Genomic DNA, 25,506 nt, shown 5'->3' on the forward strand with positions numbered 1-25,506 from the left:
ACCACTACAACATGACTCATTATGTCTGTAACGTTAACTGTATAAAACACTTACTTTCATAAAGGAAGCACACCATCCAGCACATACACATGGAAACCGATATTTTAAGTACTTGGCCACGAACTCAAAATGTGTCTCTCTGAAGCTCTGTTCTAGAATCTTTGCTCTAAAGTCTGTCCCCGTTGCTAAGCAACATCAAATAAACGAAATGACAGTCTTCCAGTATTAAATGTGTACGTGTGCTTCCGAATGGATGTGTGTGGTTTGCAATTAGAATAAACAAGAAATAACATTTCCAATAATTTCCCATGATAAATTACATAATATTTGCACCTCCCTTACCCACTCTCCTTACTTGTGAATCTCACACCGTATTTCAAGTAGGCTACACTAGTGAAATGTAATACAACGTTGCCACCTGCTATGTAGGCTATTTAACATTAACGTGACATTGCTTGTTTATTCTTTCGTCAACTCCATGCTTTTAGGAAAACAATCTTTTTATCATAGTTCTCTCTTCAATGAGCGATTACCAGCTCGTTTTTGTAACAGAGATAGCTGTTTATTGTCCCTAGGTTTACAGAAACACCTATTCATATTAATACGTAGCCTATGGAGTGCTGCCGACCACTGTTCACTCTCCTCTCCATACTCTCCCATCATGATATTTAACAATAATGAAAAATTTAATTTGAATACCGTCAATGTGAAAACAATTATGTAAGCTATATATAGCTACTGTTCTCCTTTCTATTTCAGTTCGTAAGTCCATACTATCCCATGGCAGAGCAAGGATTTCATTAGTGGGCAAGGTTGCCCGGAGACATTGTGGCTGCCCAAAGGCATTGAGCATACTTGGAAGGCATTGTGATAGAAGGTGAATGGTGCAAGGGTGAATGGTGAGAGTTACCAAATACCTGTGGGTGGTTTGCGAAATAATGGAAACTTTTGGAATATTTCTTTCTTTTTTTAGCTTATGCACCCTCACATTGGAGTCCCCAGTTCATATACAAAATTTGGTATCGATATGTGACCGTGTTCCTGAGATATGGACGACTTCCTGTTTCGGAGCTTTGCCACCGATTTCGTTTGGCTGTGACGGGCAAACGCTTTCGAAAATCAAAAATCCTTCCGGTAACTTTTGTGAGGCTTGGTCCAAGGATAAAGTTTCGTGGCGTTCGGATCAAATTTGTGACCTGTGAAAATTTAGTTTCGCTTTCTGTTCAATCCAATATGGCGGACGAACTGCACGCCCACCTGACGCGTCATCTTAGCGACCAACTTACACCGGTACTGACCGACGCTTTAAAGTTGGAACGGTGTCTCTGTCTCAAAGGGCCTAGGCGCTAGAGCTGACAAAAAATTAGGGAGACGGGAAAAATAATAATAATAATAATAATAAATATAGCTGCAAGCAGCAATGCGGGGGCCTAGCAGTGCGCTATAGCAGGAATGGCGTTGCCATGGCATGAGCAAGCACTCACAGCAAGAGGCCAAAGTGTTGCTGAGATGTGAGCTCACTTTCTTTATTACAGCACCCCTAGAGGCCAAATGAGACCACTTTCCTTGCATGTCCTCACAATCATCTAATATGTCCATGTATCAAGTTTGGACTTCATACAATGAAGCGTTGCTGAGATATGAGCCAGCTTCCTGTATTACAGCGCCCCCTATAGAGGCCAAATGATGCCAATTTCCTACTGTGTCCTCACAATCAGGTATCAAGTCCCTGTACGAAATTTGGACTTCATACATCAAAGCACTGCTAAGATAGGAGCTCACTTCCTGTATTGCAGCGCCCCCTATAGAAGCCAAATGATTCCAATTTCCTAGTGTGTCATCATAATCAGGTAACAGGTCCTTATACCAAGTTTTGACTTTGTACACCAAAGCGTTGCTGAGATACAAGCTCACTTCCTGTATTACAGCGCCCCCTATAGAGGCCACATGATGCCAATTTCCTAGTGCGTCCTCACAATCAGATACCAAGTCCCTGTACCAAGTTTGGACTTCATACATTAAAGCATATCCAAGATGTTAGCCCACTTCCTGTTTGGTGGCTTCATCGCCATATTTGATTGGCTGTCACGGGCAAACAAAAATGAAATTAAAAAATCTGACAATTATCGTTTGTGCGGCTCGGTCTGAAGATCATCTCCGACAAGTTCTGTGAAAATCGGATAAAATTTGTAACCGCTGAAACTTTTCGTAGAGTTTGGACTAAATCCAATATGGCGGAAGTCCAATATGGCGGAAAGTCATTGAACTCAGGTCCGTCTAGGGACTCCAACAGTGCCTGTTTTGTGAAAATCGGATGCACCGTTCAATGGTCACATGCGTGAATGCAACCCAGTTTTGACCCATTGGTGGTGCTAGAGTGTTGGGCATAGAGTTCTGTAAATTGGTGAGAGTGATCATGGGACGGTCCTGAATCAGTGCGCCGAATTTCATAACTTTCGACCCAGCGGTTCAATTTTCGACCAAATTTTGACCCGTTGGTGGCGCTAGACGGCTGGGTTTAGAGATCCGTAAATTAGTGGGAGTGGTCAGTGAAGTATCCCGAAACTTTCTGCCAAATTTCAGCACTTTTTAGCCAGGCGTTCTATGGGCTGCCATAGACTCCAATGGCGGAAGTATAATAATAGGAAAAGCTAGTAACTCAATGGGTGCCTTCGCAGCTTCGCTGCTAGGCCCCCAATAAAACTTAAGAAGAACAATAAGTGTGCTGCTTTGCAGCAAGCACACTTAATTAAAAATAAGAAAATTTCATTGAGCTGCACTTTTTACTCACACAGCCTTTCCTCGCCCCGCCCGCTCTCTCTCGTAACGAGCCCGCAGCTCCTTCTCTGCATGTGCATTTAACAAATTATTCACGATTGTTGAAGGATTGTTGTTGCCACATAGAAGCACTGCATAGAACACAGTGGGCTAAATTGCTATTAAATCCGCTTAGCATCGTGACCATGCTGCGCAAATTTGTTCAAAACTGCAGCATTAAAGTTAAGGTAAACTCTGCTAAGGTCTTATCACAACATAGTACATTGAGGAGACTAAACTAAGTTAAGTTACAGTATGCAATCAAGCAGTATTTCAAAGCTAACGTTAGAATACTTTTTGGATGTCAAGTTTAGCATGCTTACTTGCAGCTGCTTGTATTCGTTACTCAGGCTCATTTTATTGACTCTGAATGTTTGCAAAATCCCGATGTAAATGGAAGTGTAAAGTGTTTTCCAAGACTCAAAAGTGCTTGTCAAAAGGAGAAGTACAAACCGTTATTTGAACTAACTACGTTATGAATTGCATCCACACATCAGCAGCCTTTTAACTGTGTTAATGTTAATCGCAAGGATTCCCACACAAACGTCTTAAAATGACAGGCACTCAATTAGACATACTGAACTTTATTGAATGCTACCTCTGACTAAGAATGCATTACTTTGCACTTGTATAGTCTTTTATTTTGGAATCCTAAGAGCAATAAACATATATTGCAATGTTAAAGAATTCATATGTGTAAATAAACATGTATAAGTTGCTATTAGTGAATTAATTGGGAGATAATCGATAATCAAATCGAAATCGAATCGGACTGAAAAAATGAATCGTTAGTTTAATCAATGCATCGAAAAAATAATCGCTAGATTAATCGTTTAAAAAATAATCGTTTATCCCAGCCCTACATGGGACGTATAGATGGCTGGGATGTTTGCTGCACCCAGTGTGGATTTGTAGCTTGTTAAACCTAGGCTACATTTGCAGGCAGACGAAATGAAGCCAACGCAAATTAAACTTACCAATAGAAGCGCACATCCCTGGGGTGTATTGTGGTTCGAGCAACCACGAATTGTAAGAGTCTGCAACTGTTGTTGTGGCCTCGACTGGCAGCCTGACCATTTAAATCAAATGCATAGCCTAATCATGTCAGTGTTGCAAGAAAGCAAACTAGTCATAGACATTTATTTTGTTTTAAATTTATTTTGGCCTCTTTGACATCCAGATGTCTTCTTTTGCTGGTTATGGGTCTATCAGATAGCCTAGGCTTCACACAATGGTATTATTGTGTAGGCCTATTCTTAGTTCTCAAGTTCAAAAGTGTCACATCACTCAATAAGCCCATGTCTAAAGCACTTCATATGGGATTCATGTTGAATTTATTCAAAATAGTAAAGTAGGCTATGACTCAGATGGATTGTATTTTTTTTTAAAGTGTGTGTGTGTGTGTGTGTGTGTGTGTGTGTGTGTGTGGAGGGAGTGGGTGTGGAGTGAGGTTAGGGGAGGAGGGATGAGCAGGCTTCAGCGCCAGCCCCACTCAGCAGCGACTGCAATGTGGCCAGGTATCCAGTAGATATGTTCCTAAAAACGGGTGTATACAGGTGTTGCTGGCCTAATATTATATGGTTCTGCGGGGATATACACCCACATACACTCCATGCTAGGTTTGACTGCTGTATTCGGACAATCGCAGATGTTTGCAAGTCTTGTTTTGTGGGAATCGGAATACCTCTGCCACTCAGTGGGATAGATGGCCATTTACTTTGTCCTGATACTCCCAGATATACCGCTTTTCATGCAGTGGAGCTTCTTTATTTATAAACTGTAAATGGGTCTATACTTGCTTTATTCCCACGTGTTTGGCATGGATTTTTCAAAATTGTCAAAAAATCAACAGTATATGAGTCTGATACTGCTCCACTGGGACGTAATTATGGGGCGTGTTTCAACCGATACAGGGGGGGAATGCATCTACACTCAATTGAATAGACCTAAGCAATCAGAGCAACAAAATAACTTACCGTGAGGAAGAACACACAAACCATCCTTCTTCTCCACAAATGCCTTAACATTGTTTTCTGGTCTTTTGTAAAAGTTATTGTGCCGTCAATATCTCCTACAACACTCATTAGCGAAATATAAGAGATACGTAATAGGGTAGGCTATAAGGAAAAAACTGATAGCCATATCCCCTCCGTTTTTAAAAATAATTTTGTTGAACACTGATATGCTACAAACATGTTATAAACAGCTGGGAAAGGCTGTCGCAAATCCCTCGAACAGGTGGTCAATCAGAGATTTCAAACGAACGAGGGAACAACATGTCACAATGCAACATGCTGTTTTCCCTTGAAAGTGAAACCATGAGTTTTCCCACATCTCAACTTTGGGCAAAGTTTTCAGAAATAATCGTTTTCAGATATAAAACCTCATTGAAATAATATGCATTTTCCATATGGAGTCCTAGAAGCCATCTGTCTCCTTCTAGCCACAGCGTTTTTGTTGCAAACATAATCAACCTACTGTAAGCATGCTCAGATGACGTGATAGACAAGGCGCTGTTGCTCACCTGTCCATCATCGTAAAGCCCGATTTGATTGGTCCGCCAGATTTGGGGCGAGCATAGAGCATACCTCAAATGTTGTGGGCGGGACTAAGTTTGGCTGGCACCCAGGCTATCAAAACTCTATACTATTCTTAGCTTCTTGTCTACTATTGCTTGAGTATTGTGGCAGCCTGGGAGAACCAGGCTAATCTGTTAGCAAATTAGAATTTGCTCTGCAGGTCAGTCTGGCAACGAGGCTACTGACACCCATTTTCCAATTTTCCAAAAACCCAGGAACCAATCACAATCACTTATTCGGCATGGGGCAGACTTTATATGACAGATAGAGCAGTGGATTCAACAAAACCAATGGCTGCGCAGAGGATGACAGGGTTAAACAGATATGGACGTATAATTTCTTTGGAATTGAGTGAACAACTGCATTTAAAACTTTGTTTACAAGAAAAAAATGATTGGTGTACTTTTTGCAGTTCAATGCACAAATGTAAGTTTATTTTCACTGCTGGTTACGTCCCTGGACGTCATAAGTCAATGGAGCCTTTCCAGACCCATTCTCAATCTCTATTGAGATTTGAAAAGCGGTCTGATGTTAACTAGGCTAGTATTGTGGCATAATTGGTGTATCAGTACAATCACATTTTCACACACCTTATGTGACAATAGGCAAGACAATAGATTTTTTACCTAAATGTTTTCAGCTAAATTACATCACAGTTTTGCAGTAAATGCTTACCTGAAGGCCTCAATAAGTCTCTCCACCTTTTGTGCCTCTCCTTGAACTCGAATATGTGCCTGGAATTTTCTTAGTGCCTCATCCAATTCCATCCCCGAAAAGTCCATCTCATCCACTACACAACTACAGACAAATACATACATAGCATGCTTAAACTAGTGCAACACAAAAACATATAATGACATATATGACCAACATATGACCAATATGGTATGAGTGCTATAGCCAGATGTTTATACATTTCAGCATAAATTTCAGATTTTCAGTGAAGTGGTTGATTTTGAGTGTTTTTCATGTACCGTATTTTCCAGACTATAAGTCACACTTTTTTCATAGTTTGGCTGGTCCTGCAACTTATAGTCAGGTACGACTTATTTATCAAAATATATATAATTTAACATGTTTTTAAATATTAGTCAGTATGAATTGACATGAACCCTACATGAAACATTACCGTCTACAGTAGAGAGGGCGCTCTAGGCTTGCGGAATGAGATCAGGAGCGACAGGTCTTATTATGCGTGGGCCTTCAGATGCAGCAGGTGTGTGATTTTCAAAACCATGGCCAGAGAACCAACTGCACATTTTTAGTACCCTACAAATGAAAGTGAAGTTGCTTTGCACCATAGTGCAGTACTATGTGTCAATGCTTAGAATGTCGGATTCTTGCGATCAACGTCTTCAGACAACAAAAAGTAATTTGGAAGGGAAATTGAAGAGAAGCAGGGATTAGTTCGGTTAAAAGACTCAATGATCTTAAACGATGAAGACGTTTGACTCTTCTTGGTCAATTTGCGTTGGGATCTAAAACAGTGGCATAGCCAGAAATGTTCAAATGGGTGGGCACAGAAAAAAACGGGTGGACAAAGCCAATTTGATTGAACATAAAAGAGGCCGGTGTTTTAATTCCCCTGTGGGAACCCTGCTCTTATGTTGCCTGCTGTTCCTTGGTGGTCTGCAGTGTTCCACTAGGCCACTAGTGGTCCCTGTGGTGTGCTGTGTGTGTTGCAGGGTTGCCTGCAGAGTGAGATGCATGGGTTACACTTTTTTTCATTTCTGTAGGATATTACAATCAGATTCATAAGATTAGGTGGATATGACATCCAGACACCCAATAATCCTGTCTGGCGCAGCGCCACCAGCTGGCCAAAGTCAGAATATTTGTTGAAATTTATTAACAAAATATTAATAAATCAGATGATATCCACATGCCCAAACTGCCAACCTGGTCTAGCATCACCAGCTAAACAAACAGGAAGTGTGCCAGACATTGACAACAACTTGGTTAATTATTTTTCAAAAATATTGGATATTATTATTATGATGATATTCACATGCCTACTTAATGTGTGTGGTATAGCGCCACCAACTGGCAATAAAAGGATTTTTCCACCATTTATTTTGGATATTGATATCAGATTCATTAGATTAATTCAGTTTAGGTGCATGTCAACTTACTAGTGTCCTGACTTCACACATCTACACTAGGGCTGGGATAAACGATTATTTTTTAAACGATTAATCTAGCGATTATTTTTTCGATGCATCGATTAATCTAACGATTCATTTTTTCAGTCCGATTCGTTTTCGATTCGATTATCGATTATCTCCCAATTAATTCACTAATAGCAACTTATACATGTTTATTTACACATATGAATTCTTTAACATTGCAATATATGTTTATTGCTCTTAGGATTCCAAAATAAAAGACTATACAAGTGCAAAGTAATGCATTCTTAGTCAGAGGTAGCATTCAATAAAGTTCAGTATGTCATTTTAAGACGTTTGTGTGGGAATCCTTGCGATTAACATTAACACAGTTAAAAGGCTGCTGATGTGTGGATGCAATTCATAACGTAGTTAGTTCAAATAACGGTTCGTACTTCTCCTTTGGACAAGCACTTTTGAGTCTTGGAAAACACTTTACACTTCCATTTACATCGGGATTTTGCAAACATTCAGAGTCAATAAAATGAGCCTGAGTAACGAATACAAGCAGCTGCAAGTAAGCATGCTAAACTTGACATCCAAAAAGTATTCTAACGTTAGCTTTGAAATACTGCTTGATTGCATGCTGTAACTTAACTTAGTTTAGTCTCCTCAATGTACTATGTTGTGATAAGACCTTAGCAGAGTTTACCTTAACTTTAATGCTGCAGTTTTGAACAAATTTGCGCAGCATGGTCACGATGCTAAGCGGATTTAATAGCAATTTAGCCCACTGTGCTCTATGCAGTGCTTCTATGTGGCAACAACAATCCTTCAACAATCGTGAATAATTTGTTAAATGCACATGCAGAGGAGGAGCAGCGGGCTCGTACAGTTCAGAGAGAGCGGGCGGGGCGAGGAAAGGCTGTGTGAGTAAAAAGTGCAGCTCAATGAAATTATCTTATCTTTAATTTAAATAGTAGGACTATAACATAACATCAATGTGTGGTGGCCGGTTTTGAGATTAAAATTTGAGATTTTAGATTAGTCAACGTATGGAAAACACTGAAGGTGTAAAATGAAAAATATTTAGCAGCACATGTTATGCTTGACGAATCGACTCTCATATTTTGCGTCGACGTATTTTTTGCGTCGACGTCATCGATTACGTCGACGCGTTGTCCCAGCCCTAATCACCTCACACACATGCTCTCTCTCTCTCCTGGGGGGTATTCCATCAACCTCGCTAATGAAGGCGGCGCTTAACAGAAATAGCCTGGCTTGAACTAGCGTAGACTTTCACTTGGGGCTGAAGCCGTTCCATTAACTCAAGTTAGCGGCATCTTGGCCTCGTTTATTCAAGTGAGGTTTAGTTCATTAGGCCATGAGGTCATGTTCGATTAGGCAAGCGCCATCTACAGGATTTTCATCGAAAGTCATCAAATTCAACATCGAAAGAAAAAAATTGATTGCCTACAGAAATTAGAGAATAATCAAAGCATACATTTAAAACAACAATGCTAATGGTTTGAAATCAATTGCGAGTTTGATTGGCTTCACTTGGAACAAAACGTGTGAATGACTAAATAGTATAAACTCAAAAACAACTTTGCCATATATTCAAAACTATCTATAGCCTACGTTCTTATATTAAAAGAGTTCACTCCAAATTATTGTCTAGGTGTAGGTGGTCATAAAATAAATTAGTATCAACATAATAGCCTATTGTCTCCCATAAGTCCCAAAGTGTTTGAAATAAAATTATCTGAAATGCAATGGCTTTCAATTCAATTTATGCCTAGTTTTTGATCTGTGTGGCACACAGTTGATTTGACATTCATGAACAATCGTCGACACATGAAGCAGTTTTAATTATTCGCTGCCTAGGCAGAATAATTATCCTTTGGCTTGCATCAGATATGTCACTGAACAGCCTACCAAATGTGCATGACCCTTTATCAGTAGACATATGTCTTTCATCAAAGATTATAACTAAAAATGCCATCATCAATGTGATAAACAATGTAGCCTTAATACTTCGTATGGGAAGCGAACCTGCGAACACGCAAGAATGTAATTCCTTTCCTATACCGTCTCGCTGCACGTTACACCACCACCGAACGTAAGTGACACAGAGTAGCACGATTCCTAGAACCACACGTGAAGTTAAAACATGTTTAATCGTATAATCTTCATACATTCTTTGGAGGTAGTGAATGTGTAAATCCATGCTTGGTGCACTGTCGGAAAAAAAACATTTCTATAGGCCTACTTCTATTTTTGAAGTTGTAGGCTACAGGTGACGAGAGCACAGGTTGACGGAACCCTCTTTTTGGACTCGTTTTCCGACTGATTGTTTTTTTTTGCAAAACAGCTTAATTTAGCTTGAAAGTTAACCTGCTACGGAGCAGGTTAGTTCTGTGGCATAAATTCCCATGGTTACCAAGCTGGGATTCACGTTAACCTTATTAATGGAACGGACTTCTCACTAAAATTAGCGAGACTTATCGAAATAAGCCAGGTTTGGCCTTTAGCGAGGTTGATGGAATACCCCCCGGCTCTCTCTCTCTGTCTCTCACACACAGACAGACACACACACACACACAACAACACTGACCTTCCTGTACATTGCTTCCTGTACATTGCATAGGAAAGATCTGCACACACTCACACACATATATATATATATATATATATATATATATATATATATATATATATATATATATATATATATATATATATATATATATATATATATACAGTAAACCCACACACACACACACACACACACACACACACACACACAGAAACAGGTTGACAAAAAAAAAACGTTCTAATTGATGTCACTAGTCAAAACACACACAGACACAAAGAAAAAAATATTTATGGGCACATGCTAAACGTCACATCCAAAAGGAATTAAGTATTTCCAATGTATAAAACTTGCAAAAAAATAGCACACACATTAGATACGTACATTTGACACATGCGTGCATTGTTGGATTCCAAAATGTCACACGTCCCGGACCGCATCGCTCAGGTCCGCCATCCCCGTTTGCAGCTATATTATTACTTTAGCCTAGTTCTTTTTGTAAGGACCTGTTCCAACGTTGTAGAAGGCCTATGTTGGAGTCCGCAGACAGCTGCTTTATGACCGATGTTCAACTCATGGAAAAAGTTTAACGTGGCTAGTCGGGGATAATGACATACTCAATCGCCTTATTTAAAGGGCTATTTATTAGGTTTGGTTGGTTCCTTGTCAATATTGTTGATAAAAAGCCTGTTAAAACAAGCTTTGATAAGCCTACAGTATATATAAGCTAAGCATTTGGTCTGACCTGTTTTGGTCTACCTTTTAACATGGCCACTGACTGACTACCATTAGGTCTGAATGAACAAATAAAGCCATGGTATCTGATAGATAGATAGATAGATAGATAGATAGATAGATAGATACTTTATTGATCCCCAATGGGAAATTCAGGAAAAGATGCAAAGTAAAAAGTAAACAAAAGACGTAGAAAAAAACACAAAGACGCGGAGCTACCTCGACATGCTGCCACTCTTGTCAGCCCCGGACCGTTGTTTTGGAAAGATTTAGTTTTCATTTGGTACTAAACATTTGAACTGCTCGATTAACTTTGTTGACACTGACTGATGGAACATTGAGCTCTGGACAACAATTGTTTGTTTGTTATACCTCAATATAGGTGACCTACTTAGTCATTTGTGTCTCTTTTTTATTAATATAAGATAAAATTCTTCTCTGTTACAGTGTAACAAAGACAAATGCCCCCTTCTTTATGTTGGCCCAGCCTATATTTGGCAATATAATTGACAGCAATAAATGAATCCCATAGGCTACTTCAGCAAATTGTTTGTGGCTTTCTAAGGCTACAAACTGCATGTTAGGCCTAGGCCTCGAACTGATGAAAGTCATTCAAAAGATCATAAGTGCTGACAACGAACTTGCCCATGCGCAACGATTTTCACCAAATAAGACAACTGCCATTTTTTGCTCTGCTCAATCTTTACATTGGATCTCAACCAGATGGTTTTGCCTGCTCTGCTTCCGTTTGGCCAGTAACATTAGGCTAGTTAGATTGAAAGCTGCATTCCTCTCATATCATAGGTGAACTCAATTGACTCAAACTTGACAAAGCGCATCTACAAGTTTATTTTCTTTTTTCCATCACATCCATACGCCGCATGCCGCAGATCTGGCACGGTGCCGGAATACTTTAAGCCCTGAGCCTGTCTTTAAAACTCCACCTGCTGCAGTTGTTCTCTCGCTCTTCCGTTGCTTTCCTTGCATGCATGAAGGCGGTCTGCATTGCTAGCAGACCAGATGGCTGCAGAGGCCTTTGGACTATTGCTGATTTATTTTTATTTTGTTGATCTACAAATTGTGCCTGATTTGTTGTCTAGTTCTTTTCATTTCAGGTTTGCCTCGGCTTATGCATTTAATTGTTTGTACATGTTTGTGTATGTTTCTGTTTATTCTGCTCTTTTGCAACTATACCGAGGCAATTAATGAATGGGGAATTTACTTTCATGAACATTAACAGTTGTGGTGGCGGATGGTCACTGTTGAGCTTTATAGTGAATAGTCTTGTTTTGGCACTGAAACTTTCCTATCTGACTTAATTATTTCCACCTTCCCACCTGGGCACTACCTCAAGCAACAGTTAGGCCTGCTTTGTCAGAGGGTAAACGATCAAGAATCTTAGATCCTTAACTCCAAGAAGCCCTCATGATCATGACAATCGAAGTGACAATGGGGACGCAAATGGCATGGCATATACTAGCTCTCCCAGATTAAGCCCGATAGTGGTCCTATCTACAGTATATATTAAATAACGTGGAGCCTCTGTCAAAATTAGTGATTTAGAAGTATTTTCTTTGTTTATTTTCCTTACCTGTTGTATTATATGTTTCCATTATAACTCAGAGTCTGATATATCTCAATATATAGGTCTTCAATCAACCAAAAAGGGCACGTTACTCTGCTTCTCACGAGCTTCACTAGCTACCTGTAGCCGCCCACATTAAATTCAAATCACTAATGCTTGCCCACAAAGTAGTCACTTATTCTGCACCTCTGTACTTGAATGTACACTGTGCCCCTCTAATGAATGCAGCATGGGTCTGCCATCTGTACGCTGACGGCAATCCATCTGTTTTCCCCATTGGGGGAATGTGCTGCCAGTTCCTACCAGAACAGGGGCATCCCTCTCTACCTTCAACAACCCCCTGAAGACCCAACTCTTCTGAGAGTACCTCCTCTCTAAGCACTACTAACAGCTGGACATGCTTAATTTAGCACTTACCACTACCTTCCTAGTGGCACTGAACCTTTTTTGTACCTTGATTGAATGAAGCATCAGTTAAATGACTACAGTAAACGTAATTGTGACAACTGACAGAACTTATCCATGATGTTTTCCTGGTGAGAATATTAGCATCCATGTGTAAAGGGACAGGTATATACTTACTCAAGCACATCTCGGTTGAAGGGCTTCTTGCTGTTGCCTAGAAACTCTCCAATCATCTGTCGACTTAGACCTTTCCTCTGAAGAAGGAAATGGGCCACACCAATGGGTGTGTCTGGAATGAAGCCACGAGAGATGAGGAACTGAAGGCCTTTGTCTGGGTTTCTGTATCAGGGAAACAGGCAGAACAAAGTTGAATTAACTATAATTTATTGTGTTGACCAAATGCAACCACTGCTTAACACCAAAGTCCAGCATGCCAATATTATCAGAAAATATACTAATTGCTGATCTATAAGTATTGGGGTTAATGCCAGCCAGAAATTATTTGTTTTTCCATTATGTCAGGAAGAAATTGTTGGCTTTGCCAGGAACTGCTTATCCTCTGTTGGTGTGGGTTCTAATGAGAGCTAGTAGCCTAATAGCCAAGAGAAAGAACTAAAGCAGAAACAAACCATCACAATTAGAGTAGCCTTCATGAGCAGTTCACTTGGTTTTGAAGTAGGCACCTTCCATCTTTGGTGTTTTGTTGAATTAGGCCTACTACACCTCCCTCAACAGTGGCGTCTGGCATCCTGGATCTGATGATGACTCATGATGGGTTCTCATGATGGGTACCCTTGCTCATAAGAAGCCATTGACTAACTTTGGTTGGAATATTCATTGCTTTCTGTGGTCACTCCTTATCATTGCTATGGCTGTTTATGATCCAATCAGCAACATAACCAGACAAAAGGCACTGACACCACCAACAAATACCATTCCAGAAATACAGCGATCAAAACACAGGAACAAGATAAAAACGACACTGACGTGTTTTTGAAAGTAAAACACATATTTTTCATTTTATTTATAACAATTTCATTAAATAACCAGGAACACCAACTTCAGGTGAATAACATAACATAAACACACATTTACAAACATGCAGTAACTATTAGAACTACAAGTATAACAATATGACAAAGTTCAACAAAATACTTTCACCTAGATAACAAAACTTCAGAATTAAATGACTAAGGCCATACAAATTATCATATATTGATTATTAAAACCTAACCACACTGCAGTACATCTAATGAGATAATATTACATTTATTTGCTAACATAAATCCATCCCACATAAATAAAGAACAATAAAAATGGAGAAAAAAATAAATCACAAAGAACTTTATTCAGATATACACAGAGACAGAGAGGTGGTACATTTCTAATTTAATGAGTATTTCCTACAATGTCCAATTAACAATCAACCGTTACAAGCATGATACAACAACAATGCATAATTGTCTGGCAGCAGTCGCAAACATGCTGAATGTTGTATCCCAGATCCGTTAAGTCCCAACATGTGAGATGGGGTGATTTGACAGCAGACACAAGGCCCTATCTTACTGTCTTTACATAGCTATTTTGAAGTCACTAAATATAACTATTAGCGAGACCCTAGGAACGAGTCCTAGGCAACAGACTGGTCTGCTTGGATAAATGTCCTTAGGATTTGTATTCGATCATTTGAATATTATTGGGGTAAGTGTTACTTTTTTTAGCCTATGTTTTCAATTGTAACCCCTGGTCAGTCAATAATGAAAGTAAATAATTAAAGGGATATTCCACCATTTGGGGAAATACACTCGTTTTCCACCTCCCCTTCAGTTAAACTGTTGAGTTTTACCTTTTCCCAGTTCATCCAGCCGTTCTCTGAGTCTGACAGCTCATTGAATCAGATTAGACCGTTAGCATCTCTCCTAGCTAACGGTCTAATCTGATTCAATGAGCTGGAGCTAAAAGTGCTACTGTCAGACTGTCAGGCTGGATGAACTGGGAAAAGGTAAAACTCAATTGTTTAACTCAAGTGGAGGTGGAAAACGAGTGTATTTCCCCAAATGGTGGAATATCCCTTTAAGTGTAAGACTTTGCTTTGTTGTTGCCTGCAGGTTCAAATACTAAGCGAATGTAGATGTGCGTAGGCTATACTTTGCTTCTCAAACACACACACACGTTTTAGCAAAGTAAGCTTTAGTGGATTTCTGCTATTGCATCCACTGTCTTGCATGTAAGCAGATTCCCTCTACAGAGAAGCGCTCACTTGTTGTCAAAATACCAACATGCAGATGTCACTCTCACGGGTTTAATGTATGTTACCATCCAAAACACACCCATGACTGTAAGAAAAATAAGAGCAACCCTTTGGAACTCTGCACCTGGCGCAAAGGCGATTTTCACCGTTGTCAAGATAGCATATTTAGATTCAGACGCCTCAAATGATCATATACATCACTCATCAGACTTTGCGCTTACACCGTTAAAATAGGGCCTGTCAGCCGAATGATACTCCACGACACCTTTCCCCCTCATCTTGATGTTTTATCCCATATCTTTACTTTTATTTTTCCAAATTTAGAAATTGCCTGTGATTAACCCTAGAAGTACCCCACACACTTAGCCCCCACTACCTCAGCTTGATCATAAGAGTTGGGGATGTATAGAATTTATTGAACCAAACTGTGTGACCTATGCCTTTTAATGGTTGAATGGGCTCTTCAACAACCTTAGATGTCAAATCGGTTACATGTCCATCACGATACCCCACAATTTGAAATCCCAGGGAGGTGAACCCCCACACACACACACAAACATGCTTACCCAACAAAGGATAATCTCTTCTTTCCCATCTTTTTCTTCTCTTGTCTCCATCTTCATTCACAAGCTCCCTATCCAGGCACTCTTCTTCTACTTCCATAGGGGAGAAAATCACAAGCCACAATTGAATAGGTTATTTGGATGAATTATACATCATATCCACATAATCTTAAATCACCAATAACCATGCCCCTTTTCACTAAAAGTATGGTCACTGGAGGACTTTCTGAAAAGTAACATTAGTAACAGAAGTAGCCACAGGACGTTGGTAGCGTAGGGCTTTAGGACCTGGGCTAGCATGCAGTAGCCAGAAAAGTTGTGGGTTCAATTCCTGACATCCACCGTTGTGCCCTTAAGCAAGACACTTAACCCTCGGTTGTTCCGGGGACAATGGCTCTTGTAATATAATTGACATATGTAAGTCACTTTGGCTAAAAAAGCTTTGATCTAATGCATTAATATGCTATAAATGTAAACATTGATTTATAAAACTATATGCATACCCTGTTATTTCCTGCGGAAGTGTAAAGGGCTTTTCAGATGAGAAGCGAAACCCCCTAAGATTTAATTAATTTTCAATAAGAAGCAGGCGGACAAGTGGCCAATTTGAGTGGCGGTCTCAAGACTCTTGCCACTGGAATGCACGAATTGAGAACACACACTGCCAACACACACCAACATGGAAAATGTCCAACTTTTGAGGTGGTGGTGCGGGCACTTCAGTTTTGAGTTGTCTTTCAGATGACACACAGGGACAGAGAACAGGGACCGCTTTACATCTGAAATACCACTTGGGAAAAACAAAGACGAAATACCACTTGGAAAATATTGCGCATCTTAACGAGGAGTAAATGCCCAATTGAGCTCCCAACAAGTAAGTTAGCAAGCATCCCCATAATCTTAGTCAGCAAAACTAATCAATACTTCTGACACATTTATCACAAACCCTAAGTCGTGCATTCCTAAAATACACTACACTTAAGGATAATTCCGGTAATTTCCGGTATAAAGGATAATTCCGGTATTTAGCACTTTGAGTCCCTTTTCTGGTTTGTTTTGGATGAACTAGAGTGGTGGACATAGAAATGTTGATGATGGGTCCTGTCTCGACTTTTTGACTCATTTAGAATCGCCTTTGACTGCTTCAGAGTGGCTGGCTACAGGCATGCACAAACATGTCCTTAAAACAACCCTTAACATTCGGTTTCAAAACTGCAACTCACCGAGTTATTAGTGGTGTTCGTTGATGATTGAAAACAAGTATATCTGCTTACGCTAGCCTGAGAGACGGAGAACCGAGAGAAAAGACTACAACCAAAAGTAAACAGCCCGGCCTTTCAGTTTCCGGTAGCGCAGTAATATCAACCAGCAATGAGTCTTCCGACAGAAATCAATGGGATTTTGCAAAATGCCAAATAAAACACGACAGAAACTGTATTTCGCTACACTACTTGTTTTGGAACATCAACTAACATCACTAACCACTTGGTAAGTTGCACAGTTTTGAAAACGAATGTTAAGGGTTGTTTTAAGGACATGTTTGTGCATGCCTGTAGCCACTCTGAAGCAGTCAAAGGCGATTCTAAACGAGTCAAAAAGTCGAGACCCATCGTCAACATTTCTGTGTCCAACACTCTAGTTCATCCAAAACAAACCAGAAAAGGGACTCAAAGTGCTATTACCAGAATTATCCTTACATTATATTTACAATATAAACACAAGTTCACGTTTAAGCTTATAGGTATTAGCAATACAGTGCAGTTCATTTTGATGTTTGACAGATAAGCTAGCAAACTTGACTACCAACAACTGTAAGTTGTGCTACACATTTAAAAAAATAACAGATTTATTTGACAATACAGTGCCAATTAGGTGTGCTTAAAATAATGTTAGGTGGTATGAAGCATGAAAGTGAAATCGATGCCTACCTACAGCTAGTTTCTGTAACATTACATGACAGGCTACTTTGTTCAAAATAGAAGAAATCTAAACTGTCAGTCCTAGTAGTTGTCTAATCTTGCTTGACATGTACTGCCAAAACCCCCAAAATATATTTTTAATTATCATTAACAATAATGACAGTTTACTGAAGATTCCAGTTTGCTAAAATACCAGCTATCATTATTTGTTGAAGTGAACATGCATATAATGTTACGTTCATACACCCACTGTGTAATTACTGGTAAAAACCAGGATAAGTGCTGAAAATAACATGAAAATACTTCTTTACCTCAGTTGATTTCTCCTTCTGACGATGTCAAGATGAAAAATGTAAGTATTTCCCAGTGCTGCTCTAAATGTGGAAAGAATGTTTTATGTTCAAGTAGAAACAATTTTGATCCTTTAACCAGTCATATTGCTGTAAACATTTATGAGGAAAGTTTCATTCATAACATCAATTGCTTGATGGCAGAGATATTAGACTGAATGTCATCATTACTCGGGTATCAAAACTAGAACGGTCTGTTTGCAAAGGGTTAAAACCTAATAAATAGCTAGTTGTGCATTGTCATTAACATAACATAATGTCTTTGCTTTCATCAAGTGAAGGAATATTAGCTACACTTGCTTTATTTAACGTCTGCATCATTTTTTGTATTTCAGACTGGTGTTTACCTCTAAATAATATGCCTTTTCTGGGAGGACGATATTCACAAACTGCAGCATAACAGTTAACTTCTGTTTTTCAGAACCTATTCTCCATTGAACTACTTTGCCTAATTTGCTTACAACTTGCTTCATGCTCAGAGAAACTTAGTTGGTCATCAATGATGCCCTAGTTACGTGCCGATTTAGTTGGGGTCAGTGAAGATGAGCCAAGCTGGATACTAATATTTTGGGGAATAGCTGTATTAGCTGGAAACACCAAAAGCTGCCTTTTGGAGAGACAAAGCTGGAGGTGCCAATCTTTCATCCAGACTGCAATATCCTTAAGGCATACAGAAATATGATCTGCAACGGTACTCATCAGGTGGGAAAGACAGGCAAAGTCCTTTTAGGCAAGTCCCTCCACTCGGCAGCCATATTGCAACGCATTTTGGGCACTTATCGAGCATCTATTTCAGGCAGAACTGCGTGTGTGCAAGGCTTCACGACAACAATGATTGGCACATTGATTGGCACAATGTATTCACAACATAACACATGATTGCCACAATGTATTCACATGTCAACTTTTGGTGGCGGAAGGGGCGGAGTATGTGTAGACGACTGCCATGTTTGTGTTACGAACTAACCCTACATTTCTATCAGAGATTCTTTGAGTGCTGTGTCTCCTCATTAGAAACTCTCTAGTTGATCATCATCTGCATAGCAGTGATAGACAAATCCATGGGAGAGACTCACCTATGGAAATGGTATAGAGAAAAGAATGGGCCCTAATACTGATCCCTGAGGCACACCTGTGGTGAAGTCATGAGACTTTTATACCTGTCCTTGCCGAGACCATACACCAGGTCAAAAAAATTAGAAAGAGAGACTGACCACAGTGCTGAGGAGGGAGTTCCATCTCCACCACGGGCCAGGCCGAGCGGAGTGGGTGATAGGCCGAGTCGCTCTTGCAAGAGGGCATGTCCTTGCCAGACGTTACCGACCAAGAGGAGGAATAATTATGGAGCCCAACAGCAGTAGAAAGGTGGTTTTGTGAACAGAAAAACTATATTTATCTAACACAAGTCCTTTGACCCAGAAATGTAAGTGCCAGAAAAGTGACAGGCTCAAACAGCGCATATTTCATAAAAGACGCTATATCTCCTTTTCTAGAAAAAAACAGGGATCTAGATTGCTGGCACTCTGGGCCAAAGCTTCCGAAAACAGCACGGCATTCAAAGTGTTAAGATGGTTGCTAGGGTGATGCTAGGGTAATTAAGGTGATTGCTAGGGTGTTGCTAAGGGTGTTGCTAGGGTACATGTGGTGGTTGCTATGCTAAATAACATGGTTGCTATGATGGTTGCTAGGTTAATCATGTGGCTTACTATGGTGGTTGCTAGGGTAACATTATGGTGGTTGCTATGTTGTTGCTTAGGTAATTAAGATGGTTGCTAGGGTGTTGCTAGGATAATGATGATGGTTGCTAGAGTGTTGCTAGGGTACATATGGTGGTTGTTATGCTAAATAACACAGTTGCTATGGTGGTTGCTAGGGTCACATTATAGTAGTGATTGCTAGGTTGTTCCTAGGGTAATTAAGATGGTTACTAGGCTGTTGCTAAGGTAATTAAGATGGTTGCTAGGGTACATATGGTGGTTGCTAGGGTGTTGCTAGGGTACATATGGTGGTTGCTATGCTAAAAAATGCGGTTGCTATGGTGGTTGCTAGGGTAATCATGTTGGTCACTATGGTGGTTGCTAAGGTCACATTATAGTGGTGGTTGTTAGGTTGTTGCTAGGGTAATTTAGATTGTTGCTAGGGTCATTAAGATGGTTGCTAGGGTACATATGGTGGTTGCTATGCTAAATAACATGGTTGCTATGCTGGTTGCTAGGGTAACAATGGTGGTTGCTATGGTGGTTGCTAGGTTCACATTATAATGGTGGTTGCTAGGTTGTTGCTAGAGAAAGTAAGATGGTTGCTGGGTGTTGCTAGGGTATATATGGTGGTTGCTATGCTAAATAATGTTGATATTTATACAGGTCTACTGTGGATCTACAAAGATCTGTTTGACATGGATTGGCCTCAGAAAAACATGACTTGTATAAACATGGATTGACATGGATTGGCTTTAAAAAAAAGATGTAATAGTGCTTTGTGCTGTCACATCTTTTTAAACATGACCTGTATAACTGGTTCTGGCTAGATATACTCGGCTTCATCCAAGGATACCTCATTTTTGAAAATCGGACATACGGCTCAAAAGTTACATGCACAAACCTTCACAGACACAAGTTGCATCGAGCATTGAGAACATTGTTTGTGTACACAGAGTTTACTAAAAGAAAGATTTTGAACAACTCACTTGGTTTTTCTGTTTGCCATCTTGCCAGTCAAGGAGTGAGTTGTCTAAAACCTTTCTTTTTAGTAAACTATGTGTACACAAACAATGTTCTCAATGCTCGAGTTCATGTGTAGAGACACTCATGATACTTCGATCAAAGTTTCATGTTGTGTCGAGCCGTGTTTTAAAAATTGTGATTTTGACGCGATCATGTATCAAAATAGTAGTGCCTAGGGGTGTCATGATTCTCCAAATCCTCGATTCAATGTAATATTCGATTTTAAAGTCACGATTCGATTCAATTTTCAAATTTTTTTCTTTTTTAAAATATTACTATTAATGCATTCCTTATATGTTATTTACTCTTTTTGGCCTTTTCCTTTTCTGTTTCGGGGGGCTTTTATTTTGAAACCGCTTTGAAACTTTATTTTGAAACTGTTTCAACCGCGAGGTTGTAATGTAAACAGAACTAACATTAGGCTAAAACAGAGACGTGAACATAGTGAAATGAAAAAACAGAATGATAATTTGATCGTTTCAGCACACTCCAAAGAGACCCAAGGTTAGTGTTCATGGAATATGTAGCAGCTACTTATCAATGTGCATTTTAAGCCTTAAAGTAACTTTGGACTGTAACTAGATCATCTTTTCACTTGCTAAGTTAGTAGGCTAAGTTAGTTTTAATTGACGTGAATGAACGAATACTTCCACACCGATGATTTCAAAGTAGCAAGAGGGGGTTTGATTTCGGTAGGTTGATGTGTATATTTTAACTGGCTGCAGCCTAAAAATAGAGGAGCGTTGACGCTGCAGTTCAGCATGTGCGTGTGCGTTTTGGCATACATGCTGGACGTGACATTAGGGGTGTGGCTGCATCGTCGATTCTACTTTTAAGTTCGAAGTTCGAGATTGAGATGTAATTTCGATCGATTTCGATACAAAATCGAAATTGTGATACCCTTAGTAGTGCCCCTACGACTCCCATTCAAAAGGCCATTTGACCTGAAAACGACAACATGGACAAGCTTAAAAGTGGCGCTTCGGATGTAATTATGCTTTTAAACGAAAGTTTGACTCGGGTACATTCACAAAAACACCCTTGGATGCATTTTGGCAAGAGCTTTGCTTTAAGGTCGAACGCCACTACAAGGTGAAACAGCATATTGCTTGATGTCGGCAGAAGGACTGGTTCTAATAACATGTAGGTCACATGGACAAAGAACTTTTCAAAATGTAGTGCTTAACATGCCAAAATGTTTTTTTCCCATCAGTGTCACAAGATAGCATATTTCCTGGCGTTACTTTAGGCATGATACTACATTGTTAAAGAGAAAAAGCCTTATCTTGCGAACAAGCCTGCATTTGCATTTCAGTAAATTTCAGATATCAATCAGTACACTTTGGACACTTTTAAGCTGATTACAAACAGAGTAATGGCTCAATCAGAATAAAATTGGCTCATGTAAACATCTCAAGGGATCCGATTCAATCCGATCCGACTAAATTTCCAATCAAATGGAGAGAGGTCGTGTGCTCCATTCTGATAATCTGATCGACTGAAAAATCCACCTGTGTAAACAGTTACTCCGATTGTTTGGAGTACATTTCTTCTTTCTGCGCACATTGAAACATTCTTTCTCATTCTTTCTCATTCTTTAAATAATAAATCAATCTAAAGAACTCTAGCACATCTTTAGAAACAAACCTCAGAGCAAACGTGAAATTTGGTTAAATTAATTATTTGTTTATGTGATGAAACATACATTTTATTTTAGGCTAGGGTTGTCTGTTATACAGGTCACCCTGCTTACATTTTCAAAATCAGGTTGATTTATGTTCTTTGTGGATTTAAATGTCAATGATAAGGTTAATGAGACCAATGTTCTATGTTTTCATAACAGCCAAAATTAACGAGGTAGTGCATGGGATAATTTGGCCATTAGAACATAATATACAGTATATTTGAGAAATTGAAATATCCACATTGTACTTTGATTGCTCATAGGAACTCATATCCAAAATGTTGACATTTAACACATTACTGCAGGCAAAACATCTCACTTCACTCCTGAAGCAAGCAGGACGTAATCTCTTCTAAGATATACTCACATGTTGAAAAGGTTGAGGCCAATGCGGTAGAGACGCTTCCGCATAATGTCAGTGGAAAGCGTGGGGGACTTGCAACTGACTGGGTTCTCACAGTGATAACGTGGTAGACTGAGGATCATAGTCTGAAGGGCTTCTTTGGATGAAGCCTCAGAGGCAGAGCGGGCAGAAGTTGATGTGCTGCTACTGCTCATCTGTTCTGAGCTGTTGTCTGTTGCCTCTAATTCACTGTGCTTGGATTCCAGCACCTCTAATACCGGAGATGTGCTTATACCACCACTTACTGCCTGTGGAGGTGCTACAGCAGTGGAGGAGTCGTGTGTGCTTTTTATTGTGAATTCCTCCTCTGAAACCTCTTCTTTCTCTAAGACTAGAGGTACTAGAAGAGGTTTCTCTTCCTGCTGTGGCTGTTCTTCCTCCACAATCTCTTCCACAATGGATGGAGGTGCAGGAAAATCTCCATCCAGGACCTCCTCAGTCTCTGGCACAACAAGAGTTGGTTCCTCGCGGTTAGCTAGAAGCTGCTGCTGTTCTGCTGCCACAGTATTCTCTTTTGGCATGAATTGTGAATCTCTTGGATCTTCCCCTGCATCTCCCAGTTGGACAAAATTTCCCAGTGACACAGAAGTAGAGGACTCCATCACAGAGGATGACATGTGGAAGTTCTGGCTATCAATCTGCACGGTCACATCCCGAAAAGCCATCATCAACTTGCTGGTATTGCGAGACACATTTTCATGATTCTCTACCTGTGTTGTTATGTGGCTTTGGAGCGCTGTCGGGTTCAACATGTCTCCTTCTTCTCCAAGACCCTGATGTGTCCGCACTGAGCTGAAGCTATCACTACTAAATTGATATGTGCTACCATCCTGGAGAGAACATATAGTCTTCAGGCTCCAATTACTAAGCGCATCATCAATGGACTTGGCCAGTGACTGCACTTGTTCATTAAAAGAATCCTCTAAATCTGTAAGAGTCCCCCCAACAGTGGCTGGTAAGGATGGGGAGCGTGCCAAGGGAAGACCCGCCAACCCACATCCCTCTGCCAGCGCCCGCTCAGCTGAGAAGCCCTCTGTATTCTGCACGCGCACTTTGCGCAGCGAGATGCGACGTGGCAGGCGGCTCTCCAGCAACGAGTTGCGGATCTTCTCAAAGTTCTTGCTGAGCTGGTACTGGCGGAAGGCTGTCTGGATCTTGCAGGCGGCACGGCGAGATATGAGATGACCCCCATATTTGTGCTCTAGCATTTCGATCTGTTGGAGAGAAGGATGAAAAGGAAAAGTTTAACATACAAAAACATACTGGACCATGCATAGCCTACAGTGTTCTACTCCATTAAATAGCAAACTGTTAATCCCAAGAGTCAAACAAAAAAACCTTTAAATTAAACCCAAAAAACATTTCACATAACTCAATCCTTAAAAACTGTTACTCATCACTATAACTACTAGTGTTAGTTTTGGTAACACTAGCAGCAGTAAAGTACCAAATTTGGCAAATGTATGAATTCAAATCATGAAAGAATGGTGTGCATGTAAACATAGTCACTGTGTGTGGTTCCAACCATATTCACATGTGTTTAGTAATGTTATTTGCTGGTAAATGTTTTAATGTTTTATTCCAAGAAAAGTGACATTTCAAGAGGTGTACATGTATGGCGATTATTAGCATGACATGGCATGCTTTTGAGATTTCTAGCATAGTGCCCATACATCCCCTACCCGTTCCTGTAGAAAACCTATAAAACCTTCTCGTGGTTTCTCTGAAACTGTGAATCTGTAGTTATAAAAAAATAACTTTTCCTCTGTCTGTGAACTGATAAATTTGTTGTGGAACAAAGGGGAATAATGTTTCAGTCAATAACTTGTGAAGTTTTGACAAGAACAGTGAAGAGGATGAAAACCATACAGCGGAATGTTTTGAATGATTAATAACCTATGTAATGTAACTGCCAAACTTTCCCAAAATGCCCTCACGTCATTTTATCCAGATACACAGTGTGCTCAGAGTACATTCTGAATTCTGAAAAATGTGACACACTGAAAAACAATTCTGACAGCATTCTCAATTTAAGTACCAGAGTAGGCTATGCTCACAGCGGCATATTGTTGAGGGCAAGATCCACCACATATAACATATACAGCCCTAGTTACTGGGGAAGAGCGTAGCCTATAATTTTAAAATGGGAAGTTATTTTCAAATCATGTTTTATATTGAGTTCAGGTAGAGAGAATAAAAGATTAAAATTGAGAATCATTGAAACACTGAAAAAAGAGATTACATTTTTGGTCATTTATCACTATTGATTACAGATGATCAAACTAATCATCATTTTGGATTTACAAAATCAGAAAAGTGAGGTCATATTCCAGAAGGTGTTTGAAAAAAATGGAACAAAGTTTGCCAAACAGGTAATGGGCTAACATAAAACTTGAACTCAGTGCTTTCTGGCATCATTTTTCCATGGCAACTATGCCCTGCTGGGCTCCTTGACTTTGCTCCTCGTCGCTGATAGCACTGGGTTATTCCACGTCAGTTCAACCAGGGCCCACGCACTTAGGTCTCAAAAAATTCTGAAAAAATTACCAGGTGTACCTATGTTACCCAGGAGACACACTGTAAAATTACTCTTATGTAAGATCAATACTTTCCAAGATACAGCCAGTTTTACAGGGGGAGGGGGTGTTGATTTTTTTCGGCCTCTATTTTTTGTCAAAGTTCACAAGCCCACAGCGCAAGAACTAAACCATGTAGGAGGCTCAAATTTTGCATGCTGGTACATAAATAGGAATAGTATGTAGCAAAATCGTCACGTTTGGTCTGGATAATC

The 25,506-nt window shown here is 39.8% G+C and overlaps 1 protein-coding gene across 2 annotated transcripts in view; it reads right to left on the reverse strand.

Moving 5' to 3' along the window:
- iqsec3a (IQ motif and Sec7 domain ArfGEF 3a) overlaps positions 1-25,506 on the reverse strand; it is a 130,506-nt gene that overhangs the window by 44,926 nt on the left and 60,074 nt on the right. For both annotated transcript variants that reach the window (XM_048267973.1, XM_048267974.1), the window contains exons 4-6: positions 22,680-23,929; positions 13,000-13,161; positions 6,072-6,194 (exon numbers count right to left, since the gene is read on the reverse strand). In XM_048267973.1, coding sequence (XP_048123930.1) covers positions 6,072-6,194; positions 13,000-13,161; positions 22,680-23,929 — 1,535 coding nt within the window. The remainder of the gene's footprint in view (positions 1-6,071; positions 6,195-12,999; positions 13,162-22,679; positions 23,930-25,506) is intronic.

The sequence above is a fragment of the Alosa alosa genome, chromosome 17, assembly GCF_017589495.1.
Source record: "Alosa alosa isolate M-15738 ecotype Scorff River chromosome 17, AALO_Geno_1.1, whole genome shotgun sequence".
Classification (NCBI taxonomy): domain Eukaryota; kingdom Metazoa; phylum Chordata; class Actinopteri; order Clupeiformes; family Clupeidae; genus Alosa; species Alosa alosa.